Source organism: Pseudophryne corroboree, chromosome 10, assembly GCF_028390025.1.
Source record: "Pseudophryne corroboree isolate aPseCor3 chromosome 10, aPseCor3.hap2, whole genome shotgun sequence".
In the NCBI taxonomy this organism is placed as follows: Eukaryota; Metazoa; Chordata; class Amphibia; order Anura; family Myobatrachidae; genus Pseudophryne; species Pseudophryne corroboree.
In genome coordinates, this window is record NC_086453.1 from 382,236,405 (window position 1) to 382,251,979 (window position 15,575).

The following is a 15,575-nucleotide window of genomic DNA, read 5'->3' on the forward strand; positions in this document are numbered from 1 at the left end:
ACCCTAATTCCCCCCCTAGTGTCTGACCCTAATTCCCCCCTAGTGTCTGATCCTAATTTCCCCCCTAGTGTCTGACCCTAATTCCCCCCCTAGTGTCTGACCCTAATTCCCCCCCTAGTGTCTGACCCTAATTCCCCCCCTAGTGTCTGACCCTAATTCCCCCCCTAGTGTCTGACCCTAATTCCCCCCCTAGTGTCTGACCCTAATTCCCCCCCTAGTGTCTGACCCTAATTCCCCCCCCTAGTGTCTGACCCTAATTCCCCCCCCTAGTGTCTAACCCTAATTCCCCCCCCTAGTGTCTAACCCTAATTCCCCCCCCTAGTGTCTAACCCTAATTCCCCCCCCTAGTGTCTAACCCTAATTCCCCCCCCCTAGTGTCTAACCCTAATTCCCCCCCTAGTGTCTGACCCTAATTCCCCCCCTAGTGTCTGACCCTAATTCCCCCCCTAGTGTCTGACCCTAATTCCCCCCCTAGTGTCTGACCCTAATTCCCCCCCTAGTGTCTGACCCTAATTCCCCCCCTAGTGTCTGACCCTAATTCCCCCCCTAGTGTCTGACCCTAATTCCCCCCCTAGTGTCTGACCCTAATTCCCCCCCTAGTGTCTGACCCTAATTCCCCCCCTAGTGTCTGACCCTAATTCCCCCCCTAGTGTCTGACCCTAATTCCCCCCCTAGTGTCTGACCCTAATTCCCCCCCTAGTGTCTGACCCTAATTCCCCCCCCTAGTGTCTGACCCTAATTCCCCCCCCCCTAGTGTCTGACCCTAATTCCCCCCCCTAGTGTCTGACCCTAATTCCCCCCCCCTAGTGTCTAACCCTAATTCCCCCCCCTAGTGTCTAACCCTAATCCCAAGGCCAGTACCTACCTTCAGGATCCGTCAGGATTCTGACTGCCGGGATCCCGCTGTTGGTATTCTGACTGCTAGGATCCTGTCCGCATTCCGTTGCCACAGTGATTTTCCTGTAAATGAAATCTATCTGCTTTACAGCTGTCTGATATCTCCCCAATTGGACGTGACTCATCCGTCTCCAGCTTCAGCAGCGCCACCCTGACGCCGTCCTCCACCTGCCCGTCACTAGCGGATTCCAGGTGCAGCTCAGTGGATCAGAAGTGAGTGACACGTACAGATCCCGTTATGTTTCCGTATATGCCGCTTCCGATCATGTGACTAAACATGGCTGCTCATTACAGGACCCCCGAAGCCAATTCCCGCTCCTCCAGCCCCTGCACAGAGTATGAACAATTCCACATGGTGCCCTCAATAGAGATGTCATACCTGGCTCGCGCTGGGAAGAACGAGTTCCTGAATCTAGTGCCGGATATCGAGGAGCTGAGACCTGGGTATGAGACACCGGTTTATACGCAGCGCGCGTTACCGGGGTGACCGGCATAAATCGGCCGGCGTTTAACGCTGCGCAATTCTGTCATACTGATGTCACCCTTATGATTTCTCTGTATCTACAGGTCTGTGGTCTCCAAGAAGGGGTTTTTAAATTTCAAGGAGCCACAGTCCCATTCGTGGGCCAAGCACTTTGTTGTGGTACGCCGACCCTACGTCTTCATCTACAACAGCGACAAGGACCCAGTGGAGCGAGGCCTCATTAACCTGTCCACCGCCCAGGTGGAATACAGCGAGGACCAGCAGGCCATGCTTAAGGTGAGCGCAGCTGTCGTTTCTCCGTTCCTGTACGCCATTGTGCGTTTCCTATATGGTGGCTAATGTTCTACCTGTATTGTATCCTTCCATCTTCAGAGTCCTAACATATTTGCCGTCTGCACCAAGCACCGTGGGATCTTATTACAGGCCATTAATGATAAAGATATGAACGACTGGCTGTACGCCTTTAACCCCTTGCTCGCTGGCACCATACGGTGAGTCTGGGCTGAGGACTGGGTGTATAAATGTGTGGCAGAGAGGGAAACGCAGACTCGTAGAGCTACAGAAACCGCAAATGGTCATACGTAGATGTAACCGCGTCATTTGTAGTCGTACGCACAGAGCGGCCGGAGCTGTAATCCCATTTCACCTGCTGACTGACAGATGCGCAGTCCCGTGTGTGTCCTGGAGACCACGTAGAATCCTAGCCCTCTACGGATGCCTCGTACCTCAGCTACTCTGTGGCTGGGAGGATCTCTGAAGGACTGAGCATGCTTCCATTTATATATGTATAATATGTGGCATCTATAAAAGACTATGGGGGTCATTCTGAGTTGTTCGCTCGCTGCCGTTTTTACCAGAATTGCAATCAGGCTAAAATCCGGCAGTTCTGCACGCGCTAAGTACTTTCACACAAAACTATGCAATTTTACACACGGCCGAGCGACACTTTTCAGTCGCTCTGCTGATCGGTGAGTGATTGACAGGAAGTGGGTGTTTCTGGGTGGTAACTGAGCGTTTTCAGGGAGTGTGCTAAAAAACGCAGGCGTGTCAGGCAAAAACGCAGGAGTGGCTGGAGAAACGGGGGAGTGGCTGGCCGGAACGCAGGGCGTGTTTGTGACGTCAAAACAGGAACTAAACGGACTGCAGTCATCGCAAGGTAGGAGTAGGTCTGGAGCTACTCAGAAACGGCATGAAATTTTTTAGTAGCAATTCTGCTAATCTTTCGTTCGCACTTCTGCTAAACTAAGATACACTCCCAGAGGGCGGCGGCCTAGCGTGTGTAATGCTGCTAAAAGCAGCTAGCGAGCGAACAACTCGGAATGAGAGCCTATGTCAGTATATTTCTGTCATCCTTCTCTTTTAACCACCTGCCTGGTATGATGCCATCTAATGCGACCACACCGGCAAGTGCTTTACCTGATTTGGTCGCACAGGATGTGACCAGTCAGATAAACGGTGTTTGCAGCTGCAGGGAAGGGAAACTTCCTGCAGCTGCAACTCTCATTGCTGATCGGCGAGAATGGCAGGACCCCCACCCAGCGGCTGCAGACAATAGCAGCTGATGGGGAAGTATAAATCAAGACAACCCCTCCCCCCCTGTGTACCTGGCAGCTGTCCCACCAGTTTAAATGAAAGTTGTGATGGTGCTGATCGATGTTCCGATGTTTGAGGATCCAAATTTTTTATATATATATATTTTAAACTTTTTTTTTTTTTTTTTACTAAAATCATTAGATAGAGTTGAATACATGTTCTTCACCTAATTCACGCTTTAAAAAAAATGAAAATTTCTAAGTGTTTTTTGGGAAAAATAAACCTCCGATATTGTGCAAGCATGGCCGACAAGCGATGGCCACAAGGAGACTAAACAGTGCATCTCACAGAGAGTTAGGTGTGGGAGGGGCGTGTCCTAGCTCAGATCTACATTGTAGTGTGGGAGGGGCGTGTCTTAGCTCAGATCTACAGTGTAGTGTGGGAGGGGCGTGTCCTAGCTCAGATCTACAGTGTAGTGTGGGAGGGGCGTGTCCTAGCTCTGATCTACAGTGTAGTGTGGGAGGGACGTGTCCTAGCTCTGATCTACAGTGTAGTGTGGGAGGGACGTGTCCTAGCTCTGATCTACGGTGTAGTGTGGGAGGGGCGTGTCCTAGCTCTGATCTACAGTGTAGTGTGGGAGGGGCGTGTCCTAGCTCTGATCTACAGTGTAGTGTGGGAGGGGCGTGTCCTAGCTCTGATCTACAGTGTAGTGTGGGAGGGGCGTGTCCTAGCTCTGATCTACAGTGTAGTGTGGGAGGGGCGTGTCCTAGCTCAGATCTACAGTGTAGTGTGGGAGGGGCGTGTCCCAGCTCAGATCTACAGTGTAGTGTGGGAGGGGCGTGTCCTTGCTCAGATCTACAGTGTAGTGTGGGAGGGGCGTGTCCTAGCTCAGATCTACATTGTAGTGTGGGAGGGGCATGTCCTAGCTCAGATCTACAGTGTAGTGTGGGAGGGGCGTGTCCTAGCTCAGATCTACAGTGTAGTGTGGGAGGGGCGTGTCCTAGCTCAGATCTACAGTGTAGTGTGGGAGGGGCGTCAATCAGGCAGAGGCGTTCGCACGTGTGAAATGTCGTATCTCACTGTGTGCGCATGCTCAGTGCGGCTTCTGCGCATACGCACACTGCAGAGGGCTACAGCATGCGAACGCTGTCGGCGCAGCGTTCCATGCTGAATTAGGCCCTCGGTCCTCAGGACCCCACACAGGTCACGTTTTCCAGGTCACCTGAGGATTTTATTTAAATGTGACACTTGGTCATACACAGTGCACCTGCCGGGTTACCTGGAAAACATGACCGGTTAGGTGTCCTTGAGGGCTGAATTTGGGAACCACTGGTCTACATTCACACGGGCATTCGTCCAGCCATTTTATGCCTCATTGATGTTCCTGCTGCTTTCCCACAATTACTGGTTCGTTTTGCAAAATGGCTGCCTCGGCTCTGTGCAAGTGAAGAACTGTCTCGGTTTCTCCATGTAACGGAATTTACACCCTGTCTTGTGTTTCTTTTTCAGGTCGAAGTTAGCGAGACGTCGCTCCCTGTCTATGAAGTACTGAGCAGATCCGTGTCTCTGTCGCCTTCAGATATGAAGTGTTACCTCTCTACTCTCCTTCGTGGTTCTTAAACGTTTCTCTTGTCTGTAAACCTGTGGCTTTCCCTCAGCTCCTCTCCCGTCTCTGCTGAAAACAACTTGTCGCATGTGACTGAGCAAGAAGAAAAGACAGTGAGACAGACGCCGGCGGCCGCCTTCTGGATATGTGCCCCCTTATCTCCCGTGTCTGTAGTGTAACATGTCCGGCAGAAATCCATTATGTCGCATATTTTTCTCACCACGTTTTATTTTTTATCTGTTACTTGGGTTTTACTGAAACCTCCAGCTTCCATCCTCCCGTGCCGCGGACAGTCCCGGAGAGGGAAAGATGGTGTCACATGCATATCTTGCTCTGTCTCTTCTCCTCAAGCCATGAAACGCGTGAGGACACACACAACCATGAAACGCGTGGGTACGCTCTGTGCCTGTACCAGTGGTTTGGAATCTGGGAAACTGCAAGCTCAGACCCTCAGAAAGTTTCCGAATTCGCAAAGAACTGCGTCATTGTTGCTAAGCCCCATGGCTGTGTGTGTGGCAGCCACACCATACAGTGTACATGGTACAGCCGACTTCATGCACTGCAATGACCAGCAAAGGCTCTCATAGACTGACGCCATTTGCTTTACAGTTATCATTCGTTTAAACGCACATCCAGATTTGTGGATTTTCTTTTTTTCCTTTATGATTTTAGAAGTTATATTAAGGGGAAATGCTGCTTATTTTTTATTTGTAATTAGGAGGTCACATAGAACAAAATGAGCAGGAAAACAAACCGTAACGTGGTGATGGAGGCACATCCTGTTGTATATTGTCTTATCTAATGTCTTGGGCCAAAACGTGTTTATTTAAGTGTGCGCATGCCGGGCCATCCAGTAACCCTTTGTGAGCCGGGATTTCTTCAGGATTCGGTGGATGATATGTCAGTGAAGGGTTTTGGCGCCCACACATTAAGCTTGTCGGCCAGCAGGTCTGATGATTTAATTTAAGTTGCATTAACGCTGATCATCTAGGCTCCTGCAAACACTTGCAGACCTACTCTACAGCACATCGGTTATATCATTGAATAAACTATATTTCTACATATTCTATATTTATATTGCTTTAACGGTAACAAAATGTTCCATGGTTTTAGCTTTGAGTGAACCAAGCGTGTCACATGATCTCCCCTGAGGTAATCCGTCTCAGCGGGTAATGGGCGCAGTCGGCAGGTTTGCAGTGTGTTTTTGGGCCTGTTATTTCCTTAATCTCACATACCAGGCCAATAACAACTTTTAACAAAAGTATTTTTTAATGGTGTGATTGAAGACGTTATCTGGGCGACTGTTTGGTGGGGGCTGAATATCCAGCCCTAGCATGGCCCCCTCCCCCCCTCCCACACTATAATATATCCTGTGTCTGATCTTTTACCCGGAAGACATGGAATCTGCAGGCTAGTTCTGAGAACAGGATAATGGTTTTGGTGACTTTGTTGGAAAGGTAATTCTGTTTTGGTTCCCTGTTGCTCTCTGAGTCTGCCAGCTCAGAGGCGCTACGTCTTCCCATGGGCCAGCAAACCCACTGGGACGCGTTTGTCAGGTGAGTCCCAAAACAGAAATATAAGCTTCCTAAAAAGTCTCCAAAACAGACACATTGTAATCTGATCCAGAAATCCCAACAATACAACCTGTCGATTCACTGGCTTCTGGGGACATTGCTGAGGTATGAGGTGCAAATTGCCTCTTTTCTCCGCATTGTTAGCCCCTAATGACTAGATGGCTGAAAATCCGTGGAGCCCACTATGTGTAGACCTCTCTCCCCCTCATATGTAACTGATGTGTTACCTTTCTCCCTTACACTGAATATGGCAAAATGTTAAGCCACCCAGAGTTTGTTTACGGCGAAAGTAGTTGCCCCTTTGTGACCAGTGGATCGCGGTCACGCCATCTTTACATGGACACGCATGCACTTTCATTGTTTCGCAGCTAGAGAGAGAGAGAGTGTTGATCCGCGCAGGCGTCACTCAAAGCAGAGACCACAGCTGTTTTGTTACTAACGTAAAGGGAAGTTACTTGTTTCTAGGTGTTAGTGTACTGTATATTTATGCCTGCGTTTACTTGCACATGATGGCGTTGGGGCATTGACGGTTTGGCGCACCTTATGGACAGGGAATATGCATGTCACGGCTTCTCCCGGCGTGACCTCACACAAGTCCCACATCTGAAATGAAGGGCCCCCCCTGTTCATTGCCTATGGGGAAGGTTAGTATGAATGTATATTAAACTGGGTTTCACCACACTCAAATGTGATGTCGTTACGCCAATTGTAGAACATTATCCAGAATGTCCTAACTGGAATGTATTTATACATTTGCGCTTCCTCATCGAAGAGCGGAATAAAACATGGTGTTCTTTGTTTTTAGTGATACATAAGCTTTGTGTTTGAGAATATGAACATTGGCCTCGCTGCCCTTTCCGGAGTTATAACGCACGCTCGCTCTCCCTTAAGTGGGCGCTGCTGCCAATCCGGTGACATAACGGGAGAGTGTACATGTCACCTGTGCGCGCTAGAGGCAGCCGCTTGGTGTACATACTGTATATTTCCTGGAAGCCGCTGACATCACACAAAATGGCCGATCATCTCCGTGAGTGTGGGTGATGTCACTCCTAGCTGACTGACACGCTCCATCCTCATAATTGCTTCGATGACCAATTTGGCTGTCTGTTGTGTGTGTTTACGTGCAGGCTACTTGTTGTGCCGCTGGGACTTCGGAGTCCCCTGTTGTTCGGTGAGAATGAATTGTATTTATTTGAGGCTAATTTTCTTGTGTAACCTCGTTATTGGGTCATTGTTTTGTTTCTTCAGTACAAATTTAAAAAAACAAATGCCCCTAAAATTGCAGCGAGGACTCGGAGGAATGAAGATATTGTGTGTCCAGCTGCAGGGTACGTTCCCATCCCCACTACTATTACACGGATTACTGCAGCCCCCAGCAGACATTTACTCCCCAGCCGGCCTGCAGCCTCTGATTACAAGAGCGGATCTGCCTCATATTATAGTATTTATGGTATTCTTTATCATTAGTTATCTAGTATTAATGGATCTAGGCCAGTAGGAGCTATATAAATAGGGTAAGAGAAGGAAACACTAAAACTACACAATAAATTCATAGTTGTATTAAACTATAGGAAGTACTGCGCATGTTTCTTACTATTGATCAGTATGGGAAACCCATTATATTAGTCTATGGGACGTAGCTATCGCATCGGTGTGTCTCCGGTATGGCCACCGTCACCAAACCGTGATAGCGGACTCTCCCTCGTTATTACCTACTTAGTGATACTTTATATCAGGGGGGTTATTATAACGGAGCCATTCCAGTGATAAATACTTCATATGGACCAACGTAGTCTCTCCGGAGAAGAGGACGTGGTCTTGGTAAATCTTTTAAAATAAAGGATTGGAGTAAATGGTTTTAGTCTCCGCTACAAATGGCAGGTTTTCAAGATCTGCCGGTAGCCCGTCGGCCTCGCACTCGGAGGACAGATTGCCGCTCTTTTTAACGTGTCACAGTAGGGGGCAGACATTTGTAAGAAGCCTGTCCGCACCTGTGATATCACATGATCATACTGGTCCAGACCACAATATGGCCGCCACGGACTCTTTGGGTGGACAGAATGCCACGTGGTAGCGTTCCGTAGGTGAGAGCCATTGCTCCCACAAGGAAAACTGACTGCTCGGAACAGCAGCGCGATCACCAATGGAAGCTCCCATCACATTTTTAATTTCTGTGTTTTATTTTGTAAATATAATCGGATGTGTGGGCTTTGAGTATATAAAATGTAAATATTTCATGTATTTGTACTAATGCTGATCCATTTGCTGTATAGCCTAGATGTGCAATGCAGATATATATATAACTGTGTGTTGGTAATCTTGCACCACTGGAAACGTTAGTGAACAAGATCTGACAATAAAGGTACAAGCCGTGCATTAACACCTCTGTGCCTCGTGCCTCATTTCTTTCTATTTCACTTCCTGACTTATGCAATTGACCTTTTCAGCAGGAACATTTAATGTGATGAGGGGAGATTCCTAATGTTAGTAATACAATAGTGTAACTCCGTGGTTTCCAAACTTTTTTGAATCACGGCGCCCTAGAATATCAGAATTTTTTTCACGGCACCCCTAGGCCAAAAATTTCTTATTGAGAAATTTAGAAAGAAATATTACATTAAGTAGATGGCGTTTATATGTCATCCTCAGGGTCAGTTGTGTGGTGAGGGACAGGATTTGCTTCTGTTTGGCCACATTTCTCTAACGTCCTAAGTGGATGCTGGGGACTCCGTCAGGACCATGGGGAATAGCGGCTCCGCAGGAGACAGGGCACAAAAATAAAGCTTTAGGATTAGGTGGTGTGTACTGGCTCCTCCCCCTATGACCCTCCTCCAAGCCTCAGTTAGGTTTTTGTGCCCGTCCGAGCAGGGTGCAATCTAGGTGGCTCTCCTAAAGAGCTGCTTAGAAAAAGTTTTTAGGTTTTTTATTTTCAGTGAGTCCTGCTGGCAACAGGCTCACTGCTACGAGGGACTTAGGGGAGAGAAGTAAACTCACCTGCGTGCAGGATGGATTGGATTCTTAGGCTACTGGACACCATTAGCTCCAGAGGGAGTCGGAACACAGGTCTCACCCTGGGGTTCGTCCCGGAGCCGCGCCGCCGACCCCCCTTACAGATGCTGAAGATTGAAGGTCCGGAAACAGGTGGCAGAAGGCTCTTCAGTCTTCATGAAGGTAGCGCACAGCACTGCAGCTGTGCGCCATTGTTGTCACACACACTTCACACCAAGCGGTCACGGAGGGTGCAGGGCGCTGCTGGGGGCGCCCTGGGCAGCAATATTTAATACCTTTATGGCAAAAGAATACATCACATATAGCCATTGAGGCTATATGTATGTATTTAACCCATGCCAGATATCTAAAACTCCGGGAGAAAAGCCCGCCGAAATAGGGGGCGGGGCTTATTCTCCTCAGCACACAGCGCCATTTTCCTGCTCAGCTCCGCTGTGAGGAAGGCTCCCAGGACTCTCCCCTGCACTGCACTACAGAAACAGGGTAAAACAGAGAGGGGGGGCATTTTTTGGCGATATTTTGATATATTTAAGCTGCTATAAGGAACAACACTTATATAAGGTTGTTCCCATATATATTATAGCGCTTGGGTGTGTGCTGGCAAACTCTCCCTCTGTCTCCCCAAAGGGCTAGTGGGGTCCTGTCTTCGATAAGAGCATTCCCTGTGTGTCTGCTGTGTGTCGGTACGTGTGTGTCGACATGTATGAGGACGATGTTGGTGTGGAGGCAGAGCAATTGCCGATAATGGTGATGTCACCCCCCAGGGAGTCGACACCGGAATGGATGGCTTTGTTTATGGAATTACGTGATAATGTCAGCACATTACAAAAATCAGTTGACGACATGAGACGGCCGGCAAACCAGTTAGTACCTGCCCAGGCGTCTCAGACACCGTCAGGGGCTGTAAAGCGCCCTTTACCTCAGTCGGTCGACACAGACACTGAATCTAGTGTCGACGGTGATGAAACAAACGTATTTTCAAGTAGGGCCACACGTTATATGATCACGGCAATGAAGGAGGCTTTGCATATCTCTGATACTGCAAGTACCACAAAAAGGGGTATTATGTGGGGGGTGAAAAAACTACCTGTAGTTTTTCCTGAATCAGAGGAATTAAATGATGTATGTGATGAAGCGTGGGTTAACCCAGATAGAAAAGTGCTAATTTCAAAAAAGTTATTAGCATTATACCCTTTCCCGCCAGAGGTTAGGGCGCGCTGGGAAACACCCCCTAGGGTGGATAAGGCGCTCGCACGCTTATCAAAACAAGTGGCGTTACCGTCTCCTGATACGGCCGCCCTCAGGGATCCAGCTGATAGGAGACTGGAAACTACCCTAAAAAGTATATACACACATACTGGTGTTATACTGCGACCAGCCATCGCCTCAGCCTGGATGTGCAGTGCTGGGGTCGTCTGGTTGGATTCCCTGACTGAAAATATTGATACCCTGGATAGGGACAGTATTTTATTGACTATAGAGCAATTAAAGGATGCTTTCCTTTATATGCGAGATGCACAGAGAGATATTTGCACTCTGGCATCGAGAGTAAATGCGATGTCCATATCTGCCAGAAGGAGTTTATGGACGCGACAGTGGTCAGGTGATGCGGATTCCAAACGACATATGGAAGTATTGCCGTATAAAGGGGAGGAATTATTTGGCGTCGGTCTATCGGATCTGGTGGCCACGGCAACTGCCGGAAAATCCACCTTTTTACCTCAGACCCCCTCCCAACAGAAAAAGACACCGTCTTTTCAGCCGCAGTCCTTTCGGTCCTATAAGAACAAGCGGACAAAAGGACAGTCATATCTGCCTCGGGGCAGAGGAAGGGGTAAGAGAGGGCAGCAAGCAGCCCCTGCCCAGGAACAGAAGCCCTCTCAGGTTTCTGCAAAGCCCTCAGCATGACGCTGGGGCCTTACAAGCGGACTCAGGAGCGGTGGGGGGTCGACTCAAGAATTTCAGCGCACAGTGGGCTTGCTCACAGGTGGACCCCTGGATCCTGCAGGTAGTATCTCAGGGTTACAGGTTGGAATTCGAGAAGTCTCCCCCTCGCAGGTTCCTAAAGTCTGCTTTGCCAACGTCTCCCTCAGACAGGGCGACGGTATTGGAAGCCATTCACAAGCTGTTTTCTCAGCAGGTGATAGTCAAGGTACCCCTCCTACAACAGGGAAAGGGGTATTACTCCACGCTATTTGTGGTACCGAAGCCGGACGGCTCGGTAAGACCTATTCTAAATCTGAAATCTTTGAACCTGTACATACAAAAATTCAAGTTCAAGATGGAGTCACTCAGAGCAGTGATAGCGAATCTGGAAGAAGGGGACTTTATGGTGTCCCTGGACATAAAGGATGCTTACCTGCATGTCCCAATTTGCCCTTCACATCAAGGGTACCTCAGGTTCGTGGTGCAAAACTGTCATTATCAGTTTCAGACGCTGCCGTTTGGATTGTCCACGGCACCTCGGGTCTTTACCAAGGTAATGGCCGAAATGATGATTCTTCTGCGAAGAAGAGGCGTATTAATTATCCCTTACTTGGACGATCTCCTGATAAGGGCAAGGTCCAGAGAACAGCTGGAGGACGGAGTAGCACTAACCCGACTAGTGCTGCAACAACACGGGTGGATTCTGAATTTTCCAAAATCTCAGTTGACCCCGACGACACGTCTGCTGTTCCTGGGAATGATTCTGGACACGGTTCAGAAAAAGGTGTTTCTTCCGGAGGAGAAAGCCAGGGAGTTATCCGAACTTGTCAGGAACCTCCTAAAACCAGGGAAAGTGTCTGTGCATCAATGCACAAGAGTCCTGGGAAAGATGGTGGCTTCTTACGAAGCGATTCCATTCGGCAGATTCCACGCACGAACTTTTCAGTGGGATCTGCTGGACAAATGGTCCGGATCACATCTGCAGATGCATCAGCGGATAACCTTATCGCCACGGACAAGGCTGTCTCTTCTGTGGTGGTTGCAGAGTGCTCATCTGTTAGAGGGCCGCAGATTCGGCATACAGGACTGGGTCCTGGTGACCACGGATGCCAGTCTGAGAGGCTGGGGAGCGGTCACACAGGGAAGAAACTTCCAGGGAGTATGGTCAAGCCTGGAGATGTCTCTTCACATAAATATACTGGAGCTAAGAGCGATTTACAATGCTCTAAGTCTGGCAAAACCCCTGCTTCAGGGTCAGCCGGTGTTGATCCAGTCGGACAACATCACGGCAGTCGCCCACGTAAACAGACAGGGCGGCACAAGAAGCAGGACAGCAATGGCAGAAGCTGCAAGGATTCTTCGCTGGGCGGAAGATCAAGTGATAGCACTGTCAGCAGTATTCATTCCGGGAGTGGACAACTGGGAAGCAGACTTCCTCAGCAGACACGATCTACACCCGGGAGAGTGGGGACTTCATCCAGAAGTCTTCCACATGATTGTGAACCGTTGGGAAAAACCAATGGTGGATATGATGGCGTCCCGCCTCAACAAAAAACTGGACAGGTATTGCGCCAGGTCAAGAGACCCTCAGGCAATAGCTGTGGACGCTCTGGTAACACCGTGGGTGTTCCAGTCAGTGTATGTGTTCCCTCCTCTGCCTCTCATACCAAAAGTACTGAGAATTATACGGCAAAAGGGAGTAAGAACGATACTAGTGGCTCCGGATTGGCCAAGAAGAACTTGGTACCCGGAACTTCAAGAGATGCTCACGGAGGATCCGTGGCCTCTACCTCTAAGACGGGACCTGCTTCAGCAGGGACCGTGTCTATTCCAAGACTTACCGCGGCTGCGTTTGACGGCATGGCGGTTGAACGCCGAATTCTAAGGGAAAAAGGCATTCCGGAAGAGGTCATTCCTACACTGGTAAAAGCCAGGAAGGAGGTGACTGCACAACATTATCACCGCATTTGGAGAAAATATGTTGCGTGGTGTGAGGCCAGGAAGGCCCCCACGGAGGAATTTCAACTGGGTCGATTCCTACATTTCCTGCAAACAGGATTGTCTATGGGCCTCAAATTGGGGTCCATTAAGGTTCAAATTTCGGCCCTGTCGATTTTCTTCCAGAAAGAATTGGCTTCAGTTCCTGAAGTCCAGACTTTTGTAAAAGGAGTACTACATATACAGCCCCCGGTTGTGCCCCCAGTGGCACCGTGGGATCTTAATGTAGTCTTGGATTTTCTCAAATCCCATTGGTTTGAGCCGCTCAAATCGGTGGAGTTGAAGTATCTTACATGGAAAGTAACCATGCTACTGGCCCTGGCTTCAGCCAGGAGAGTATCAGAATTGGCGGCTTTATCATATAAGAGCCCATATCTGATTTTCCATACGGACATGGCAGAACTGCGGACGCGTCCTCATTTTCTGCCTAAGGTGGTGTCAGCGTTTCACCTGAACCAGCCTATTGTGGTGCCTGCGGCTACTAACGATTTGGAGGATTCCAAGTTGTTGGACGTGGTCCGGGCATTGAAAATATATATTTCAAGAACGGCGGGAGTCAGAAAGTCTGACTCACTGTTTATATTGTATGCACCCAACAAGATGGGTGCTCCTGCTTCTAAGCAGACGATTGCTCGTTGGATTTGTAGCACAATTCAACTTGCACATTCTGTGGCAGGCTTGCCACAACCTAAATCTGTCAAGGCCCATTCCACAAGGAAAGTGGGCTCATCCTGGGCGGCTGCCCGGGGGGTCTCGGCATTACAACTCTGCCGAGCTGCTACTTGGTCAGGGGCAAACACGTTTGCAAAATTCTACAAATTTGATACCCTGGCTGAGGAGGACCTTGAGTTCTCTCATTCGGTGCTGCAGAGTCATCCGCACTCTCCCGCCCGTTTGGGAGCTTTGGTATAATCCCCATGGTCCTGACGGAGTCCCCAGCATCCACTTAGGACGTTAGAGAAAATAAGAATTTACTTACCGATAATTCTATTTCTCGTAGTCCGTAGTGGATGCTGGGCGCCCATCCCAAGTGCGGATTGTCTGCAATACTTGTACATAGTTATTGTTACAAACAAATTCGGGTTGTTATTGTTGTGAGCCGTCTGTTCAGAGGCTCCTACGTTTGTCATACTGTTAACTGGGTTCAGATCACAAGTTGTACGGTGTGATTGGTGTGGCTGGTATGAGTCTTACCCGGGATTCAATATCCTTCCTTATTGTGTACGCTCGTCCGGGCACAGTGTCCTAACTGAGGCTTGGAGGAGGGTCATAGGGGGAGGAGCCAGTACACACCACCTAATCCTAAAGCTTTATTTTTGTGCCCTGTCTCCTGCGGAGCCGCTATTCCCCATGGTCCTGACGGAGTCCCCAGCATCTACTACGGACTACGAGAAATAGAATTATCGGTAAGTAAATTCTTATTTTTATGACTGGCAGCCACCAGCACTGGTTTTACCTATTATATTGACCATGAATAATTTGAATTGGTCCTGGACCACCAACCCAGGTCACCCCTGCAAGTGTCCAGAAGCACCCCAGGGATCCACGGCACACAGTTTGGGAACCTCTGGTATAAGGACTTACACACACACACTAATACCCCTTTTCCACTGACATGATAAACCCAGGTTTTTGCACATGAACGCGCACCTACCCGGGGTAAAATTACCTGGGATTTTTCCCTGGTAACAAGCAGGGTTTCCAGCTGGTCTCTCCCGAGTGAGCTGCACTGGAAACAGCTCTTACCCGGAAATTTCCAAAAGCCGCTGATTGGTCCCTCCTGGGCCCTGGCTGCTGATGTCATCGGCCGGGGACCGGAGCAGACGCTGGGAGAGGCTTGTTTACAAAGAAAATAATTTTTCTTGAATGAGATCATTTGTGTTGCAGGGTTTTATTTTGAGAGAAGATATTACACAGAAATAGGAAGCTGCGTGATACATTTCATCATTGTAAAAAGTTATTATTGTTGAACTCTATAAATGTTAGTGGGGTTTTGTCTCCTAATTATGCTCTAAAGGGGCTGTGCTGCTGTCACTGTGTCCATCTAAGGGGCTGTGCTGCTGTCACTGTGTCCATCTAAGGGACTGTGTTGCTGTCACTGTGTCCATCTAAGGGGCTGTGCTGCTGTCACTGTGTCAATAAGGGGCTATGGTGCTATCACTTGTCCATCTAAGGGGCTGTGCTGCTGTCACTGTGCCCCATCTAAGGGGCTGTGCAGCTGTCACTGTGTCCCATCTAAGGGGCTGTGCTGCTGTCACTGTGTCCATAAGGGGCTGTGCTGCTGTCACTGTGCCCATAAGGGGCTGTGCTGCTGTCACTGTGTCCATCTAAGGGGCCGTGCTGCTGTCACTGTGCCCCATCTAAGGGGCTGTGCTGCTGTCACTGTGCCCCATCTAAGGGGCTGTGCTGCTGTCACTGCGCCCCATCTAAGGGGCTGTGCTGCTGTCACTGTGCCCCATCTAAGGGGCTGTACTGCTGTCACTGTGTTCCATCTAAGGGGCCATGCTGCTGTCACTGTCCACCTAAGGAGCTGTGTTGCTGTCACTGT

At 49.1% G+C, this 15,575-nt stretch overlaps 1 protein-coding gene across 19 annotated transcripts in view; it reads left to right on the forward strand.

Annotated features, from left to right (window-relative positions):
* The window catches only part of KIF1B (kinesin family member 1B), a 231,227-nt gene extending 222,751 nt beyond the window's left edge, over positions 1 to 8,476 (forward strand). For 18 of the 19 annotated variants that reach the window (XM_063943836.1, XM_063943839.1, XM_063943850.1 and 15 more), the window contains 5 exons: positions 989 to 1,110; positions 1,192 to 1,341; positions 1,465 to 1,657; positions 1,754 to 1,872; positions 4,424 to 8,476. In XM_063943836.1, coding sequence (XP_063799906.1) covers positions 989 to 1,110; positions 1,192 to 1,341; positions 1,465 to 1,657; positions 1,754 to 1,872; positions 4,424 to 4,466 — 627 coding nt within the window. In that variant the 3' untranslated portion in view covers positions 4,467 to 8,476. Of the gene's footprint in view, positions 1 to 988; positions 1,111 to 1,191; positions 1,342 to 1,464; positions 1,658 to 1,753; positions 1,877 to 4,423 lie in introns of those variants that run through there. The other variant, XM_063943848.1, reaches the window with a different exon arrangement.
* Positions 8,477 to 15,575: the final 7,099 nt, after the last annotated feature.